This window comes from Sander lucioperca, chromosome 9 (genome assembly GCF_008315115.2).
Source record: "Sander lucioperca isolate FBNREF2018 chromosome 9, SLUC_FBN_1.2, whole genome shotgun sequence".
NCBI classification, from domain to species: Eukaryota; Metazoa; Chordata; class Actinopteri; order Perciformes; family Percidae; genus Sander; species Sander lucioperca.
This window is the reverse complement of record NC_050181.1, coordinates 12,884,623-12,901,410: the sequence shown is the minus strand read 5'-3', so window position 1 is coordinate 12,901,410 and position 16,788 is coordinate 12,884,623. Positions and strand designations below refer to the sequence as shown.

General features: G+C 39.5%; 1 protein-coding gene across 1 annotated transcript in view; it reads right to left on the bottom strand.

Moving 5' to 3' along the window:
* Positions 1-15,338: 15,338 nt before the first annotated feature.
* The window catches only part of ptch2 (patched 2), a 28,816-nt gene continuing 27,366 nt past the window's right edge, over positions 15,339-16,788 (bottom strand). Inside the window, exons 22-23 of the mRNA XM_031294341.2 lie at positions 16,194-16,743; positions 15,339-15,981 (exon numbers count right to left, since the gene is read on the bottom strand). Coding sequence (XP_031150201.2) covers positions 15,947-15,981; positions 16,194-16,743 — 585 coding nt within the window. The 3' untranslated portion in view covers positions 15,339-15,946. The remainder of the gene's footprint in view (positions 15,982-16,193; positions 16,744-16,788) is intronic.

Below are 16,788 nucleotides of genomic sequence, written 5' to 3'. Positions count from 1 at the left end.
AATGTAATACGCTTCCGTACTAAACAGTAGGTTTTGTGATAGTATTCTTTATTGCATATAACTTGCGTATAACTAGTAGGCTCTGTGGGTTTATGTGTTGGCCATTAGAAATCATTTTGAGAAAGCTATTATACTTTTTGTGACATACTTTTGCACCGCAAGGGTACACTTCAGAGAGAAGCATACTATTTACTTTACTACATTTTGATGTCACCACTTTGCAGAAAGAGTTTATATGCAAAAAGATATGGTGAGCTTATAATATTTAATGCACTCTTAATAATGTATAGGCTACTTGCCACCATGTGTAGCCTAGTGATTAGATTTCTCACATTAAACTACTTCTTACAGCTGATATGTTTGATTAACCTATTGTAAACTTCTCATATGTAAAATCCAGGAGTAACAGTAATGTGATGCCAATGACAGAATATATGTTTACATATAAGAGCTTGACAGATGATAGATAGAGCTTAACCTAATTTAAATCGGTTTTGTGGAAAATACTTTTCTGAAAATAATGCTTGTTTACTGAATTACTGAATTTACTGAACTTGTCCTAAATTGCAATCTGACTTTATGAAATATTACAGTTTTCAGATCAGGTGAATATGACATAATTATGCAACTAAAACAACACATTTAAAACTATAAGAACAACCTTACAAAACATTAATATAGAAATAAAGTATAGTGGCAATTTCCCCTGTAGTACATTTACTTTACAAAATGTTACAGTTCATGACAGTGTTGCTGTCACCAACACGTCCCCTTCCCTTCTGTAAACACATGCCTCCAGCCTCAGTCAAAATGATATAGACCAGTGTCCTGAAATTTATCAAATCAAATATTATTGGTATTAACTTTGTCTTGCATCACAAGGACTTTTTCTCATTTATTACATCATTGCCTAATATAATTTCTCATATTGAGTTTGTTACTGCACATTGGCCATTGGCATTTGCAAACAAAAAAGCACGTACACTGTAGTAGCCTAAATAAGTTTTCATAACAATAAAAAAAGAAGGTATTTTGTATATAACTCATTGCTGACTTATATTTATGGTTGGGTGATATGTACTGTGAGACAATAGAAATGTGTCAAGTGTCAGTGGGTTTACTATGCCGTGCATACAAAGGTACTGTATCCATCTCTTTTTTTTTTTTTTTTTTTTTTTTTTTTTAAATATTCCTCATTGTAGGTCACTGAGGTCAATCAGCTGTGAACTGCTTTTCACTGCTGTGAATCCATGACTCTTACTTACACAGTCACTTTTAACTGCTTCCTGATCAGGCCACAGTTGTGCCCAAATTCTGCTAAAATCGAATTTATTTAGCCTATTGCATTTCATCCATGTGGCCACAGGAATCCTGTGTTTGTCCACATGCTCCCTCTCTTCCCACACGCATTGCAAATCAGGCACAACAGTTCAGTCCCCCATGACATCAACAATCAGGGACAGCTGGAGAATGACCCATAATGCAGTTCAGACTTGCCTTCAACGTGGGAGGCTTTCCATTTTCCTCTTTTCTTTTTGCCCCCCAGCCTCCTCCAGTCCTCCATGCCCACACCCTCAAGCCTCCAAACCTCCTAACTATACACAAGCTGGACTTATGTATACACATTCCCCGCAAGCGAACGCTGACACATGACAAATCAAAGGTCTAATAAACAGCTTGTGCTGAACAATTTTCCCCCCACCACCAAAGGATGAAAAATAAACAAATCCCTGTCGGTTTGGCCCAGCCAGGCCATTTGGTAGGTCTGTCTGTCGATGACTGGGTGGCCCAGGGCTGCTCGGTGTGAGGCCTGGGATGGAGCCACAACTGTTTCCTGTGAGCGGCCCAACCCCCAGAACCTCTCCACAACTTGCTTAGTGGGTGGTATTCCCCTCCTCCTTCTTTTCCTCACATCCCCCAAACCCATACACCCTCCTCTCCTCTCTCCGTCAAACCCTCCTCTCCCCTTCTTTACTCCGAGTGCTCCTCCCCCCTTTTCCTCCCCTCCAGTCAGTCAGTCCATCCATTACAGCTTCAGTCTGAGGCTAAACACTTCCTCCGAGTGGATGGAGTCCTCAGAGTGGATGGAGTAGGCTAAACAAGTTTTTTTTTTAAACTTCTGTGTCTGTGTGTTTACATGGTCCTGTCTGCGTGTTTTTGTACACGTGTCATCTCTATAATGACATTAATTGCAATGACATTGTTTAAAATGATGCCACGTGGGCACTTGAGCCACAATATTTTTCTCTTTTATATGTCTCTTTGAAACCCAATGAAGTCTAGTAGTAAACCTGAAACTTCCTGTTTTAAATTATAGTCTACAAAGAGGGAGATTAAACGGCAGTGGATGTGTGTGCATCCTTAAACGTTGTTATGACACTTTGAACTTGAATTACTCATGATATCTTTATTGGTTTCAAGTTAGTCATTTAAATGTCTCCATGTGTATGTCTGTCTCTGATAAGTCTATATCACATCTGAGTATTCTGGTGGTCAGGCCTATTGACAGCTTTTTACATGAAGGCCAGGTCATAGGGACACACAATGTGAAGTGGCAGCCATTATGGTGATGATGAATGTTTCAGTTATTCTTCTCAGCTGTATAAGACAATGTGCATGTATATATTTGTGCTACAGCTAGATGTCATGAATTAAAATTAGCCATTTAATTCCATCTATACACTGGATGGAAATGAATTTCCCTCAGGCAAACTCTGTGACACAATGCTTTGCTCATGCTGATAAGGATTCAATATTTCACTGGGAAGTTCTTCCTAAACGGTAGTCTCTTTAGTCCCTGCACCAGCATGCTGTGTGGATATTGCAGTCATGGAAAAGCAGCAGCACAATTTTGAGGTGCTTGTTTCTCAGTCTGGAAGGTCTTGGTGGTGGTTGATTTTGAGGAAGGAGGGGCCTTGTATCTGTTGGCCCTGAGTCTGTTTAACTGCTCTCCTTTTTCCATCTGTCCAAAAGCATATTTTCTCAGTGTATAGAAAATTGGCAGAGGCCATGGCTCTGTTCCCCTATACAGACTAAACAAACACACACACACATGTGCATACAGTACGTGAGCTGAGCACACTTACGAACCACTCAGGACGGCTGACAGACTCTGAGAGGAGCAGTGAGAGGAACAAAGAAGAAAAAATGATCGAAGAAGAGTACTGATTCTTATACTCTCTTGTCACTTTCTTTTTAAATTATATAATTTTTTGACAAACATAGCATTTGATAGCCATAATTTACGTCTCTAGAATGGCTTTAATATTTGGGGTTTCAAAAAGGGGTAGTTCTGGGCCAGCATTAGTCATCATGGCTCATGGAGAAACTCTTAAATGCACCATGTTGATTTTTGACAGCCACTACTATACAGACCAATAGGATGGTTAAGGGAAGATTAAAGAAATAACGTATATGTTGTTTAGCTTGAAAATAAATGGTGAATGTAAAAAGTTAGTTTTCTACCAAATAGTTTGTATCTTATTTAAAGGAAACCCTGTCTCACATCTCTGTAATATTAGGATAATAGGATGTCTATGTTGCATTATACAAAATGGCCAGCAGAGAGCAATATAGCTACAAACACAAAGAGTAACATGCAGGCAGTGACAGCAAACTCTGGACTTGGAAATAAAAGCATAAACTGGGCCAATATTAGAATATAACTTTTATACTACTGACCGTACTTTTCTATAGTGTCAACCAGTTGATGATCTGGTGTGATTAATGTTTCATAACTGAACTTAGTGTGCGTCCAACATAGCTACAGCAGGGATTTAAAACTTCGACGGCCAAGGAGCCAAACTGAGCAAATACTGAGTGAGTCAGGACCTTTCACTCATTAAAGCATGTTAGTATTCTTGGCATGTGGGGATCCACTGAAACATGCCAGTGACCCATTTTGGTTCCCGGCCCATCATTTAAGAAAAGCTGCCATATAGACTAAGCTTACTCGTCAAACACATCATTTAAAGCAGTGAAGTAGTTCAGTAAGCTCTGTCACACAGACCAGGCCCCAGTTAGCCCAGCTGGCAAATTTGATTTGTTATTTTTATGATGCGTTTTATTTATTTGTTCTGCAGTAAAAATCGGTCTAGGTAGTGCACACAGCACAGCAGTTACAGTATGGCAATGGATTGTCTGTCTACAGGTTGGTTACTTCTACAGTACCACACATTACTGATAGCAATCATTTGAAATTGTGTCATACCAAAGTTGATTTATGAGACTAATAAGAATCATTTTAGTTGATGCAGAGAACAGTCTTTGTGTTAATGATTTGCTAGTAATACATTTCACTTCACACATATAGCCTTATATTACAGTATCAAGCAGCAAAATAGTCTGTGGACTGAGTGAATGAAATGCTTCATTAAACAAAAGTAAGGCTAAATGCAGACAAACTTCTGCACCTCACATCCACCCACCTCATCTGCACGTTAGAGACCACCACACTGTGCCATTTAATATGTTTTTGTTAGTCAACGCCTACGACCCATTTCAAAACCTGCTAATCCTCAATGACCAATCCTCCTCTCTGGTCTCCATTTTCATTTAATACAAACAGCATTAAATGCATTTTTGAGTGATTAACCGACCACCTTTAATTTCAATAAATATATAATATTTTTTTGTAATTGAAAATGTTCTTTTATTACAGACCGTAATCACTTCCAATATTTGTTTAGCTGTAACTATGCCCCCTGTTGGTCACATCATGTTGCAGATGTTGGAGGACACAATCATTGCAGCATTGTGTAACCTATTCCCAATTAGTCTATGTCCATAACTGCTCCTCAGATCTCTGCAGGGTAAATCCAATCTGAGTTTTCTGTTGCACGACTAAAACAACCATTGAACGTACACATGTTCCACCAAAACAAGTTCCTTCCTGAGGTTATTTTGCAGCGGCGCCGTTGCTCCGCTCGGCGCTCAGCACCGCCCAAGACGATTATGATTGGTCTAAAGAAATGCCAATAAACCAGAGCACGTTTTCCTCCCATCCCGGAATGTTGTGTCGACTAGCCAGACCCTCCTCCGCAGTGCTGTGGAGGAAGGTCTGGCAATGCGAGACTATTTCCCAATAAAACCATAAAATATATGAAAATGTATGTCTAAAAAAGAATATTTGCACTAGTAAGAAGAACTTTTATAACCAATTACAGAATTGGCAACACCAGTTTTGATATTTAAAGTGATATAATCTGACACGTTTAGTAAATAATAAGACACGTAGGACACTTTTAGGGCTCTTTTAGGACACTTTTAGGACATTAAGGTCTTGTATGCTACAGTATTGAATGCCATTAGTGTTATTGCTTTACACCCACAGCCACACACACATGTTCAGTCACAGAGTGCAGCTCTTGGTTTCTCTGTTTCTCCATTTGGTCAGTAACTAGTCCACAGGGCCACTCTGTCACTCACAATTTCCCTGTTGGTCTTCATCAGTTTTCCATTTCAAACCACTGAGCACAGAGAAGGCTACTTCACTGCTAAAAAATACGAAAGAAAAATTAGACTACGAAAACCTTTCCATTGAAACTTTAGTGACAAAATAAAATGTATCTGAAACAAAGTTGTATCCTTGACTATGAAATTAGCCCATAAATGCTATTCTTGAATTCAATCAGTTTCTTCATGTGAACGATAAAGGTTGAGATGCTGCAGGCCTGCACACAACCTCTTTAAGGGAACACCAGTCATAACCACAAACCATGAATAGTGCAGAAATGTGTCAGTGTGCTTTTGAAATTAATCCTTAAAACCCGCCTGTGTTTCTTTGTTTCTTTTTTTATGGGACTCACCAGAGAAGTCATATGTTTGCTTGCATAGTGCAGGGTACAACATGTAGACCCCAAGTTATTAAAAAAAAAAACTACTCACATACCCAGTTTTACAGCCTTAACATAAGTAATGTGCTGTTTGTTAAGAAAATCAGCAAGCCTTTGGTTTGAGACAAATGGAAGACTATACTTACCATGATCAAGAAAGCTGAACTGACATAGGGGAAAAAGACTTAGAAAGTCAAACTTTATGAATAAAAAAATACAGAAATAAAGAAACCACAGCACTGGCCACACTGTGAGTTCTGAAGTGTGGTTAAAAAAACACCACAGCAAACTTTGGTTTATCATCAAAGCTGTCACCATCATTAAAAACAAAAGATTGGAAATAGTAATCTTGCACATTACCACTTACACCTCACAGTGACACAGTCATTTTAGTGTTGTGTATCAAGGCAGCATACATATATTGATGTATTTATGAAAAGTTAAATTTAAAATTTAAATAAAATAAAAAAAATTCTATATTATTTCCAAATTTACTACGTTTTCAAACATTAGCACTGCCGCTGTTAAATACTCTTGTTTGTGATCGTTACTGGGTACTCAACTTTCTTAAGTGGGCCTGTGCTTGTTAGCTACTTAACCCTTACAGTACTCTAATACGATACCTACACTGTTAGTTTTATCATTAGTGCTCCACAAATGTGTTAATGCCATTGTTTGCCTTTTCCATTGCATAGACAATCATTTGGCAGACCCTGCAAGCAATATAAAAAAAAACACGCTTATGCATGGTGTCAATTACAGTTTATCCTCTGGTTTGCCTAACTTGCTTTAGAGTAAGGCTCTGCCTTATTACTCCCCAGCCTGCCCCAGTCATCCTCCTCCTCCTCCTCCTCCTCCTTCTCTCCTCTTCACCACATGAAATGGCTGTTGTGCCAGCCTAGCGCTGAGCCTTCATTAGCTTTTACTACCCCACTTGGATGTGTTTAGCTTTTCTCTCTTTCTTTGCCTCTCTGTGTGTCTGACTGTGTGTGTGTGTGTGTGTGTGTGTGTGTGCGTGTGTGCGTGTGTGCGTGTGTGCGTGTGTGTGCGTGTGTGTGTGTGTGTGTGTGTGTGTCACCCTCTGTATGTGTCTGTGTCTGCATATGTTTAATTACCAACCCCCGCCCTCCCTTTGGAGTACCCCTCAATGCCATGCCACCATATCATTACACTGTGGCTACAATTTAAACTTCAGTCTCACACACACACACACACACACACACACACACCAACATACCCTGGCTGGCCTGCAAATTGTAAAGAGGAGACAGTGGGGTACTCTAGAGAGCTGCTTTAGCTCCTTTCTTCTCCCCTAAAATGGAGTTCTCAAATGGAAACACACACAAAGAGAGTGATGAGGAGAAAGAGGGCCAACATGAAAAACACAACAAAAAATGCAATGCCGCAGAGCACTACAGCACATAGCATCTTGACTGATCCACAACTACGTCTGGTGTTCAAACTGTTATTGTTTGAACTAAACAAACCACTTATAAACACAAGGCCTCTGCCTTACGAGGCTCATATTTAGGCCCTTCTGTAAACAGCAAAGCACAGAATGAATCAATTAAAAGGGCATTACGCTGGTTCCTGTTTATTTAAAACATGTTTACACTATTCGGGCCCTCCCGCCTGTCTGCATGATTGCCTGGAACTTCGTATTCCTCCTCATCCTCCTCCTGCCACCCCTCAATAGGCCCGGTCACGGCCAAGGTATATCATCAAGTGATCACACACACACACACACACACACACACACACACACACACAGTATAGATTACAAACACATTTGTTATGTTGAAGAGCTTTTTCAACAAATATTGATCTTGTTCTTCCTCTGTTTCTGTGAGAGATGATTAGAAGAACTCAGGGCAACAATCAGGTGCAGTGTGCAATCACAGCTGGAACATATATATATATATACAGGCAGCAGCAGAGAAACTAAACTCTCAAAGGTGATTTTTTTTTTTCATTTTAGAGAATAGGCACAAAATGGCGAGAGAGCAAATGATTACAGTGAAATTAACATGTGCGTGCTTTTGGTAAAAAGATCTGACAGTAGATTGTTTAGCATGCTACATTAAAAAAGGCTACAAATGGCTTGATAACAGTAACTTAAAGTGACTAATGCCTTAAGCTATTGGTCACTGCAATCATATACATCATTAGCTGACTGACAGCTTTCAAAAAACATTCATATTGGTTGTTTTTTTTTATAATTTATTACTATATGGAGGCCTGCAAGAGAGTTTTTGTATTGAAACAAAGCATTGCTGTGGATGTGGAGAGAAACAATCCCCATTCCCCGGATTTGTGTGGTATGTCACCCTGAAGTCTGCTTTCTCACTGGCTTTACAGCTAATTCCCCCATTCTTCTCTGCTGCGCTTAGTGCAAAAGCACAAACACATACACCACCCCCTGCTTCACACAGACACGCATGCCAGTGCATGTTTTTACACAAACACACACACACACACACACACACACACGCACACGCACACGGACACACACACACACACACTTTTCTTCACTTTTCTTCCACTAATCAGCCCTATTGAATTCCAGCAACAATGGGCGCTCATCCTTGGGCCACCCAAGCAGTGCACACACTCACACACACATGCATACACACAAACACCAGTATCACCAGATCACGAGTTCAGTCTTTTGTTCCTTCATTGTGTTTTATTTTCCTTCATTGATCTCACCTTCACACACAGGTCAGGAGTTGGCAGTGTGAGAGATTGTGTTATCTGGACTATCAGCTGCTATCTGGCCCCACACACTGCACTCACAGACAGAAAAGAGGGAGCTAGCTCTATAAATCACAGCTACATCCACTTCTCTCTCTCACTCATGTAGATTTACCGTAAGGTTGTATGTTCATGCTGCCTGTGATTCTATTATGCTATACTGTAGACTGTAATGTTCCATTGTTGTTATCTTATCTTATTTCACTTTTCTCTGTTACCCTAATTTCACTTCTAAGAAATATGTCCAATAATGTGCCTTGGAATGGTTGAAGGAAGCCCCACAAAGTGCAATTATTAACCTACATCACTTAATTCTGTTTCTTGACTTAAGTGTTTTAGCATTAATTGTGCCAGTGATAGAGGAGACAGATAAGAGGGACAGAGACAGAAAAATATACCAAGACAGAAAATGATACTGAATTGTTTTTGTACTGCTCAGTCACAGCAAGTGAATTACAGTTTTTCTTGATTGCTTTGACCTGCTTAAAGAAACTGGGATCCACTCGGTTTTCATCATCACTGTCTCAGCAGAGCAGAAGACACCTCTTGCAAATGTGTTAACCCTTTCTCATTGGATTGACACATTTCCCCCACCCTTTTGCAGAACAGTTAACACGGATGTCATTCAAGCAGTCCAAAATCCATTGTTTTAGCTATGGTAACCAAACAGAAACCATCTGTTCCTAACGATTAGAAACTACCTACATCAGTATGAAGTCACTGAAGCACCTGTTTGACACTCCTTCACACAAATCTTCAATTACCAATCAGTCTGCAGGCCTTAAAGGTGCAGCGTCTGTGTTGTTTTTTGCCAACATGGATGGAAGAGGTCTAAGACAGAAGAGACTGAAGCCCTGTTTACACGAAGGAAAGATGCAGATATTTTCATGCGGTTTGGCCTCTCAATTACACGAAAACCCTGTTTTTATCACAGAAAATGATTATTTCTAAAAACTCCAGCCAAAGTGGAGATTTTGGAAAACTTTGTTTGCACGTTTGCATGTAAACTGAGACAAACGGAGGTTTAGGCAGCCGAGAGAGAGAAAGAGGAAGTGAGTCGTTGCTGTTGTTGCTATTTTCGGGATTCTGATTGGCTAACATGGGCTTGAGCTTCTTGTTACACTGCCACCTACAGGTGTGGCATGCTCTTGACAGCATTGACAGCATATATACACGGATACATGTAAATGAACACTTTTCTGAAAACATAGAGGTTCTATTCATAGAGGACTGATTCGAGTGCTGTATTTTGTATTTTGTTGTCCACTGTGTAATGGTTGATTGGAAGAGCTCATACACTTGTTTGCAAGTTGTGTCGTTTGAAGGCAAAATTTTCTTTTGTTGCATATTTTAAATGTTTTGGCACAGTTAGAGCCTTTTGCAAACAAAATGTGTCATTTTGACCATAAGTGCCACTGTTTCGGCCTGTGTGTTAACTGTTTTGAAAAAGAGTTTGAGTTGACTGCTGTGTCAAAGCAATCAAGAAAAACTGTAATTCCATAGATTTATACAATCATGTGATCAACACTGCTTCATACACACACACACACACACACACACACACACACAGTAATTAATCGTGAGAATGCAGATGGCGTATATTAGAAACATCTTGACACAACATTCATGTGATGGCAGAATTTTTTTTTAAGGTCTTTCATTTATTTTCTGTCAGACAGTATTCAAACAAGGGGACTAGAAGTTCAATATCCTCACACAAATTTTTTTAATTTATTTTTTTAATTAATGTTAAACATAAAATTGTTTCTATATTGTTTTTTTTTTTTTTTATCCAATCCCTTTACACGAAGGTCAGAGGTCAGAATCAGACATAAGGAACAACACCCCTGCAATGGGTAACGCTCAGTCAGTATTTTTGGTTAAATTATGGTCTTTCCGTACTCATTATAGCATCCTGTTGTCACATACCTATCAAACCCTGAATAGCCTCCTCCTAACCCAAACATAAAGAAAAATTCAGTTAAAAAAGTAAAGTAAGCTCTCTTTTCTTATCTGATACACCTCTGTACATTGCCAAATGCCTGTGGGAAACAAATACACCAAAGAGTTTTGTGTGTGTGTGTGTGTGTGTGTGTGTGTGTGTGTCTATTGAAACCAGCCTGTGTCACCACATTTGTTTCTGATTATTTCATTTTCTTTCTGGGACATTAAGAAGAAAATTTATGGGTGCTTTTAAAATGTGTATGTCTTGCCACGGTGTATTCTTAAATTATAATGTTTTAATATTACAACCACATAAAATGCAATAAGTATTTTGATTATAAAGATGTGGTACAGTGGCTTAGTGATTAGCAAGGCACACTGAACTAAGGTTGCCTTTTTTGGGTGAAGGTTGCATTTTACTCCCTGTGTTCATAGCTGTGAATATTATTCTGAACAGTTGTTTAGCTGATTTCCACCAAATGCATGCTGGGATAGGCTCCAGCCCTGCTGCGACCCATAGCTGGACAGCATGTTTTCATTTTCTTGTCACAGAGCTGTAACATTAAATACAACATGTGCTCCCAGGATGACATCACTTAGGGGGCAAATATGTTCTCATTAACCTACAACTTTAAAATGAAATTAATTTGGACAGTAGTACTTTGGGGTGTGTGTGAGATTGCATACTAAATAAATGGAATCAATGTTTAGCTAGGCACTTAGGTATTAACATTGTGTACTGTGAGTGACTGTGTGTGTGTGTGCGTGTGTGTGCGTGTGTGCGCGTGTGTGCGCGTGTGTGTGTGTGTGTGTGTGTGTGTGTGTGTCTGCGGTTTTTAGAGGTGGACGTGCATGACAGTAACTTCAAAAGACTGAGGTATCAGATTCAGACATGGGCTGCTTTGCTTGGGCTGACAAACGAGGAGCTGTTGTGTGAGAAGCAAAGGAATTTACAGCATCTACCTTTCATCTACACAGGTGGGCCGGTGTGTGTGTGTGTGTGTACATGTGTGCATATTTGTGTATGAGGAGGCAAGGGGGTGTATATAAGTGTATGCGTGTGAGTATGTAGTTTGTTTTGTGTTTGAGACTTCAGTTTAGTAGTGATATTTGTGCCAATGTGAGTGGGTATGCTTGTGTGTGTGTGTGTGTGTGTGTGTGTGTGTGTGTGTGTGTGTGTGTGTTTCTGCATTCACAATGGCGGAGATTTAGACAGACGAGTCACAACAATGATCCAGGAAGCCAGTGATCCCAGACACTTTCCAGGTGGTTCAACGCTCCAGTTCAGTGGATTCAGTGTAAATTCATTGTTCATGAAGTGGGGACATTTTAAACACTGCAGTAAAAAAACACATATTGCCAAATGTTTGCATCCAACAAAGTAATAAGAAATCTTATCAAACAAGCAGGAATGTGACAGTGTGTAAGGTAACACATTTTGAGGGATTATTTCCTAAACCTTGTGGGTCTTTTTCAGTGGGTGTCAGGTGACTGACAGGAAGCAGTGTTGCACAATATAGAAACACTCACCTCAGGCATGATGGAATAACAATAAAGCACAAACTAAAAGCAATCTAATTCTATCCTGCAATGAATTATCAATTTAATTATGATCTATCTACATTATAATAATGATAGGGCTTAGGCAATACCCATAAAACTCTTCATGTTATACAAAAAGAGTCAGCAAATGGCTTCTTAGGTTATTACAATAATCCTGACTGTGTCATGCTATCGACTCTCCTGACTGCACTTAACAAAGTCGTGCTAGCAATCATTTGGTGTTCATCACAACCCACAATATGCCAATAGACAAACATGTCAAATCTGGTATTTATGTAGATATAAGAACAGTGGTGGGGCTGAAAACATAAATATGAAATGTATCCTGATGGTGGAGTTAGAGGAGGTTGGCATTCTGTGCCTGAGAGTGGTGCTAGAGTCAAGTTAACAGAGTGAAATGGTTAATTCTCTGGTGACTATGAATGCCAGCGGTAAACTTTTAGAGAAATCCAACTTTACATTTGGAGACATCTTGGTATGGGTCAAAGTGTTAGTTGCGGGAAAACATTTGATTGATAGTAGCACTCGACAAAAGGTCAAAGATGTTACCAGGATCATCCTCTGGGGACCATGCAAAACCTCCATATCAGTTGTCAAAAATAGAATGTTCTGTAGGAAAGATGCGGATGAATGGACTAACTGACATTGTCATCTTGGGTGTCTGAGTGCTAGTTGGGGGACATATAGATATATCATTAATTAATAATAAGTTTATACATTGTTAACCCCGCAAGGTGAAATTACAATGCTCCCCGAGCAGTTGGGGGTTCGGTGCTTCGCTCAAGAGCACCTTGGCAGTGCCAGGGAGGTGAACTTGCACCTCTCCAGCTACCAGTCCACCACTATACTTTGGTCCGTATGACCAAACCTTGAACCTTGACGGGACTTGAACCAGCAACCCTCCGGTTCCCAACCCAACTCCCTACTGACTGAGCTACTGCCCCCCGTATTCAGGCAGAGACTTGCAGAAACGGCTTGCATGAGAGCTGAATTTTAGATGAAATCTACTTGGATATAATTAGCATCTCATGAGTTCAGTTTAAATTATGGCTGATGTACAAAAAATGAACCAGGCATTGTACACCGAATGTAATAGGTTACATATGACTAAGTTACAGTTTCATATTCTTAAACGGTTTTGATGCATCAGGGGATTCATAATCAATGCTGATTTCAGAAATTCAGTTGATTTTTGGTAACCTTTGTGAAGTGGGTAAAACAGTTTTTAATCTAAAACTCATTCTCCATTGTGCGTATAATTTATAATAGCACGTCCTATCAAGGATATCCTTTCAATCTTGTGCAGTCTTTATAATGACAGCCTACTGATTGTCACATGTGCATATGTGATTTGTCCTGTATAACTTCTCTTGACTAGAAATAGTTGTGTTTTTCCATGATTAATGAGGCTGAGAGATCCTAATAAGAGTCTTGAGCATCTAGCCAATTTCATTGTTTCAATGAGATGTAGGCCTACAAATAAATTCGTATTTGATACAGGGATACTTCTGGGTTTAAAATATCAACATACTGAAATCCAACCTTTTGTTTGACACCTTAACAATGCATAATAGAGTAGGCCTATTTAACCACTATGTTTAACCAGTAAACACTGTCAGTTTGTAATTTAGCTTGTCTGCATTTGTGACAGTCCTGACCCTCTATCTTTGCAGGGTCACAGGTAAACACAAACAAACCCACAGCTCAAAAAAGAAACTGGCAAAGACCACAGAAACACTTTTTTCCATTCAATTTATTTTGTTAGTTAAATTTCTATAGCAGGTGAGGGAACATAACGGTCACACGAGGGTTTTCTTGAGCATAGTTTTCAGAAGTCACAGTGTTTTAGACATGGACAAGAACATAAAAAAAGACAATGAAGAAGGAAGGGTCAAGAGGAAATGTAAAAACAAGGTGTTAGAGTGACACAGTCCTACACACCTTCTCCTTCATCGTCCTTCAACTGCCCCCTTTTTCTCCACCAAAAAAAAAGGCCTCTGCTCTAAAGTGTTGTCACCCCCCCCCCCCCCCCCCACGACCCCCCTACCCACCCATCCCAAAATGCAAACAAAACAAAAACAAACTCGGCAACAAATAGATATATTTATATATAATATATATATTCACTCTTTAAAAATAGAACTTCAGTCTAGATACTAACATCTGTACAAACTACAAAAATAAAATTTTAATATAAATAATTTATATGGCATGACATTAACGTTTTTTTTTTTGAAATAAACTACAAACCAATGCAGGAGCTCTTTTAAACTCCTCACCACTGTCTGACAACACCTGCTGGCGGTCTACGGTCTGATCAAACTGTAAATGGTGCTTTGCTCATTCTGCTTAAGTATTCACAACTGCACAGTAGCTACTCAACTTTTCTTTCATATGTACAAAAGAAACCAGAGCTGCCACTTAAAAAAATGAAATGAAAAAATAGATCCGCAAGTTTTTCCCTGCAATTTAACCCGGCAGTGATGAGACCAATACTGAACAACAACAACAATGGAAACTTTGTAAAGCAAATTACATGAAAATCCTAAGAATGAAAGAAAATGTAATGTGGCATATATGAGGTTTGTATTAGTAAGAAGAGTGAGACATTAGAAAGTGAGTCAGAGCAGGTTGGAGCATTATAAAGACTGAACCAGTTTACACAATGTAATATTTGCACAGGGTCGAAACAACATGAGCGTGTTACAACTCTAAAGCAGCCAGCAAAATAAAAATAATATAATAAAATCACTCCCTTTGCATTGGATTTTATAATTCCCTTTCAAAATAATACAAGAAGGTGAACAATTGTCAAACACTAAGTGACAAATGTTAATTCACCCACTGTAGAGCTTACAATAACTGCAGAAGAAAACAAATCTTATCACAGCTCCTTCAAGTAGTTTAAAACTGCAGAAGACGTTGGGACACTCAGACAAAGATTTAACATGAAAAATGAGTTAGGTGTGACTCTGTCAGCATGCCGGCAGTCAACCATTCAACAATATTCAGATAGATGGACAGATAATGGTGCTAACTGACAAACGTCAGTCTACTACTGCTTCTTGACAAACATTCTGTGTCTGGACGAGACAAAACATATATACACCAAAGCAAGGACATAATACTGAATGCTGTGATGACAAGGATAAGGAGACAAATTGAAGGCACGACGGTTTCTACTGTTAAGAAAACAGTATCTGCTGTGTAATTCTCTGCTTTTTTGTCTTTCTTTTTTTTTTCTCTACAGTGCACACTGTGACAGGGATCATCTATAATTAAACTACAACAGAGAGTGTTTCAGATGCAGAATATCTCACAGTAAAACACTGTGTTAAACCAGAGGGGGAAGAGGGGGTACTGCATTTTTTAAGGCAAATCACTTAAAATGTTGTAGTGTGTAGCAGCAAAAAAAGAGAACATAATACAAATAGAAATAAAAACACTGACCATGTATGTTCAATAGCCTAATATCTTAATAACATCTCACTTTTTCTGGACACTTTTTACATATAGCACATTTCTTATTCTATACACTGTGGGGGGAAAAACAATCAACCGCCCCACAAAAAAAATAATCTTTTACATCTGAACTTTTACACAAGAGTATACCCAAGTTATACAGTACTCTTTTAAATAGCTTCCTTCTTGTTTAGTATTAAAATATATACTCATAGATTTATATAATTCTTAAAATGTCATTTTCTCTTAATATGTCCTTGAAATAAATCCTCTCCTTTTTGTGTGAAGTCTATGTACAGTTGAGAGTTCAATACGTGATGTGAGGCGCCAAGGTGCTCTGGAGAAGCAGCCAGAGACTCGAAGAGAGAAGGCAGGGTGTGTCAGACAGTCTAGCAATCTTTGGCTGCCTGGATCCTCAACCCACCTATAGCAGAAAAACAGAGAAAAGAGAAAAGGGTCAGACATTGCTAAACGGGCATTTAAAGAAAGAGAAATGAAGGCTAGAAAGAATGGAAATCCGATTAGAAAACTACATGTATTCCTTGATTTGTTCTTCGGTTAAATGTCAGCTCTCAATATATATTTTTAGAAGATTAAAAGTCAGGTCAATCTGAGATTGACTGGTTACGAACTCACCTTGTGTCTTGCCGAGTTGATGCTCTGTCTGGCTCTGTGTTGCTTCCAAGTCCTGGAGCTCTAAAGAGTCTCTCTTACATGAAGAAAAGTTTGTTTTGTCACCAGTCCTCTTAGCAGCCTCAAAACAGTCCGACTCACTGTCCGTGTCAAAACCTTCATGCATGTAGCCTTGGTATGCCGCCCCAGGCAAGGTTGGATGCACAGCGACCGTCACAGAGGCTGTGGCCGTTACCATGGTAACAGGTCCCCCTGTGCAGCCCGTCGGCAGGGCGGAGTTGCTATTGCTATAGCTCGGCCCTTTAGTCCTGTTTGGCTGATGCCCTCTGGCGTTCTGCAGCCTGGGGCCACTTTGATAAGTCCTCCCAGGGAAGTTAGCTCTGTCGCTGGGTAAGTGTTGTGCCTGGAGCCTCTGGAGGCCCGGCTGCTGCTTGTTTCCATCCCAACATGAAACCTGGGAGCTGAGAGGTGACTGTGCGTTGTGGGAGGATTCATTTAATGGTTCTATCCTTCCACCAGTGCCTGTTGAATTTTCTCTGAATGGCTTCACCACCTACAACAAATAACGTTTCATTGTTTACTTGCAGAAAAACACAAA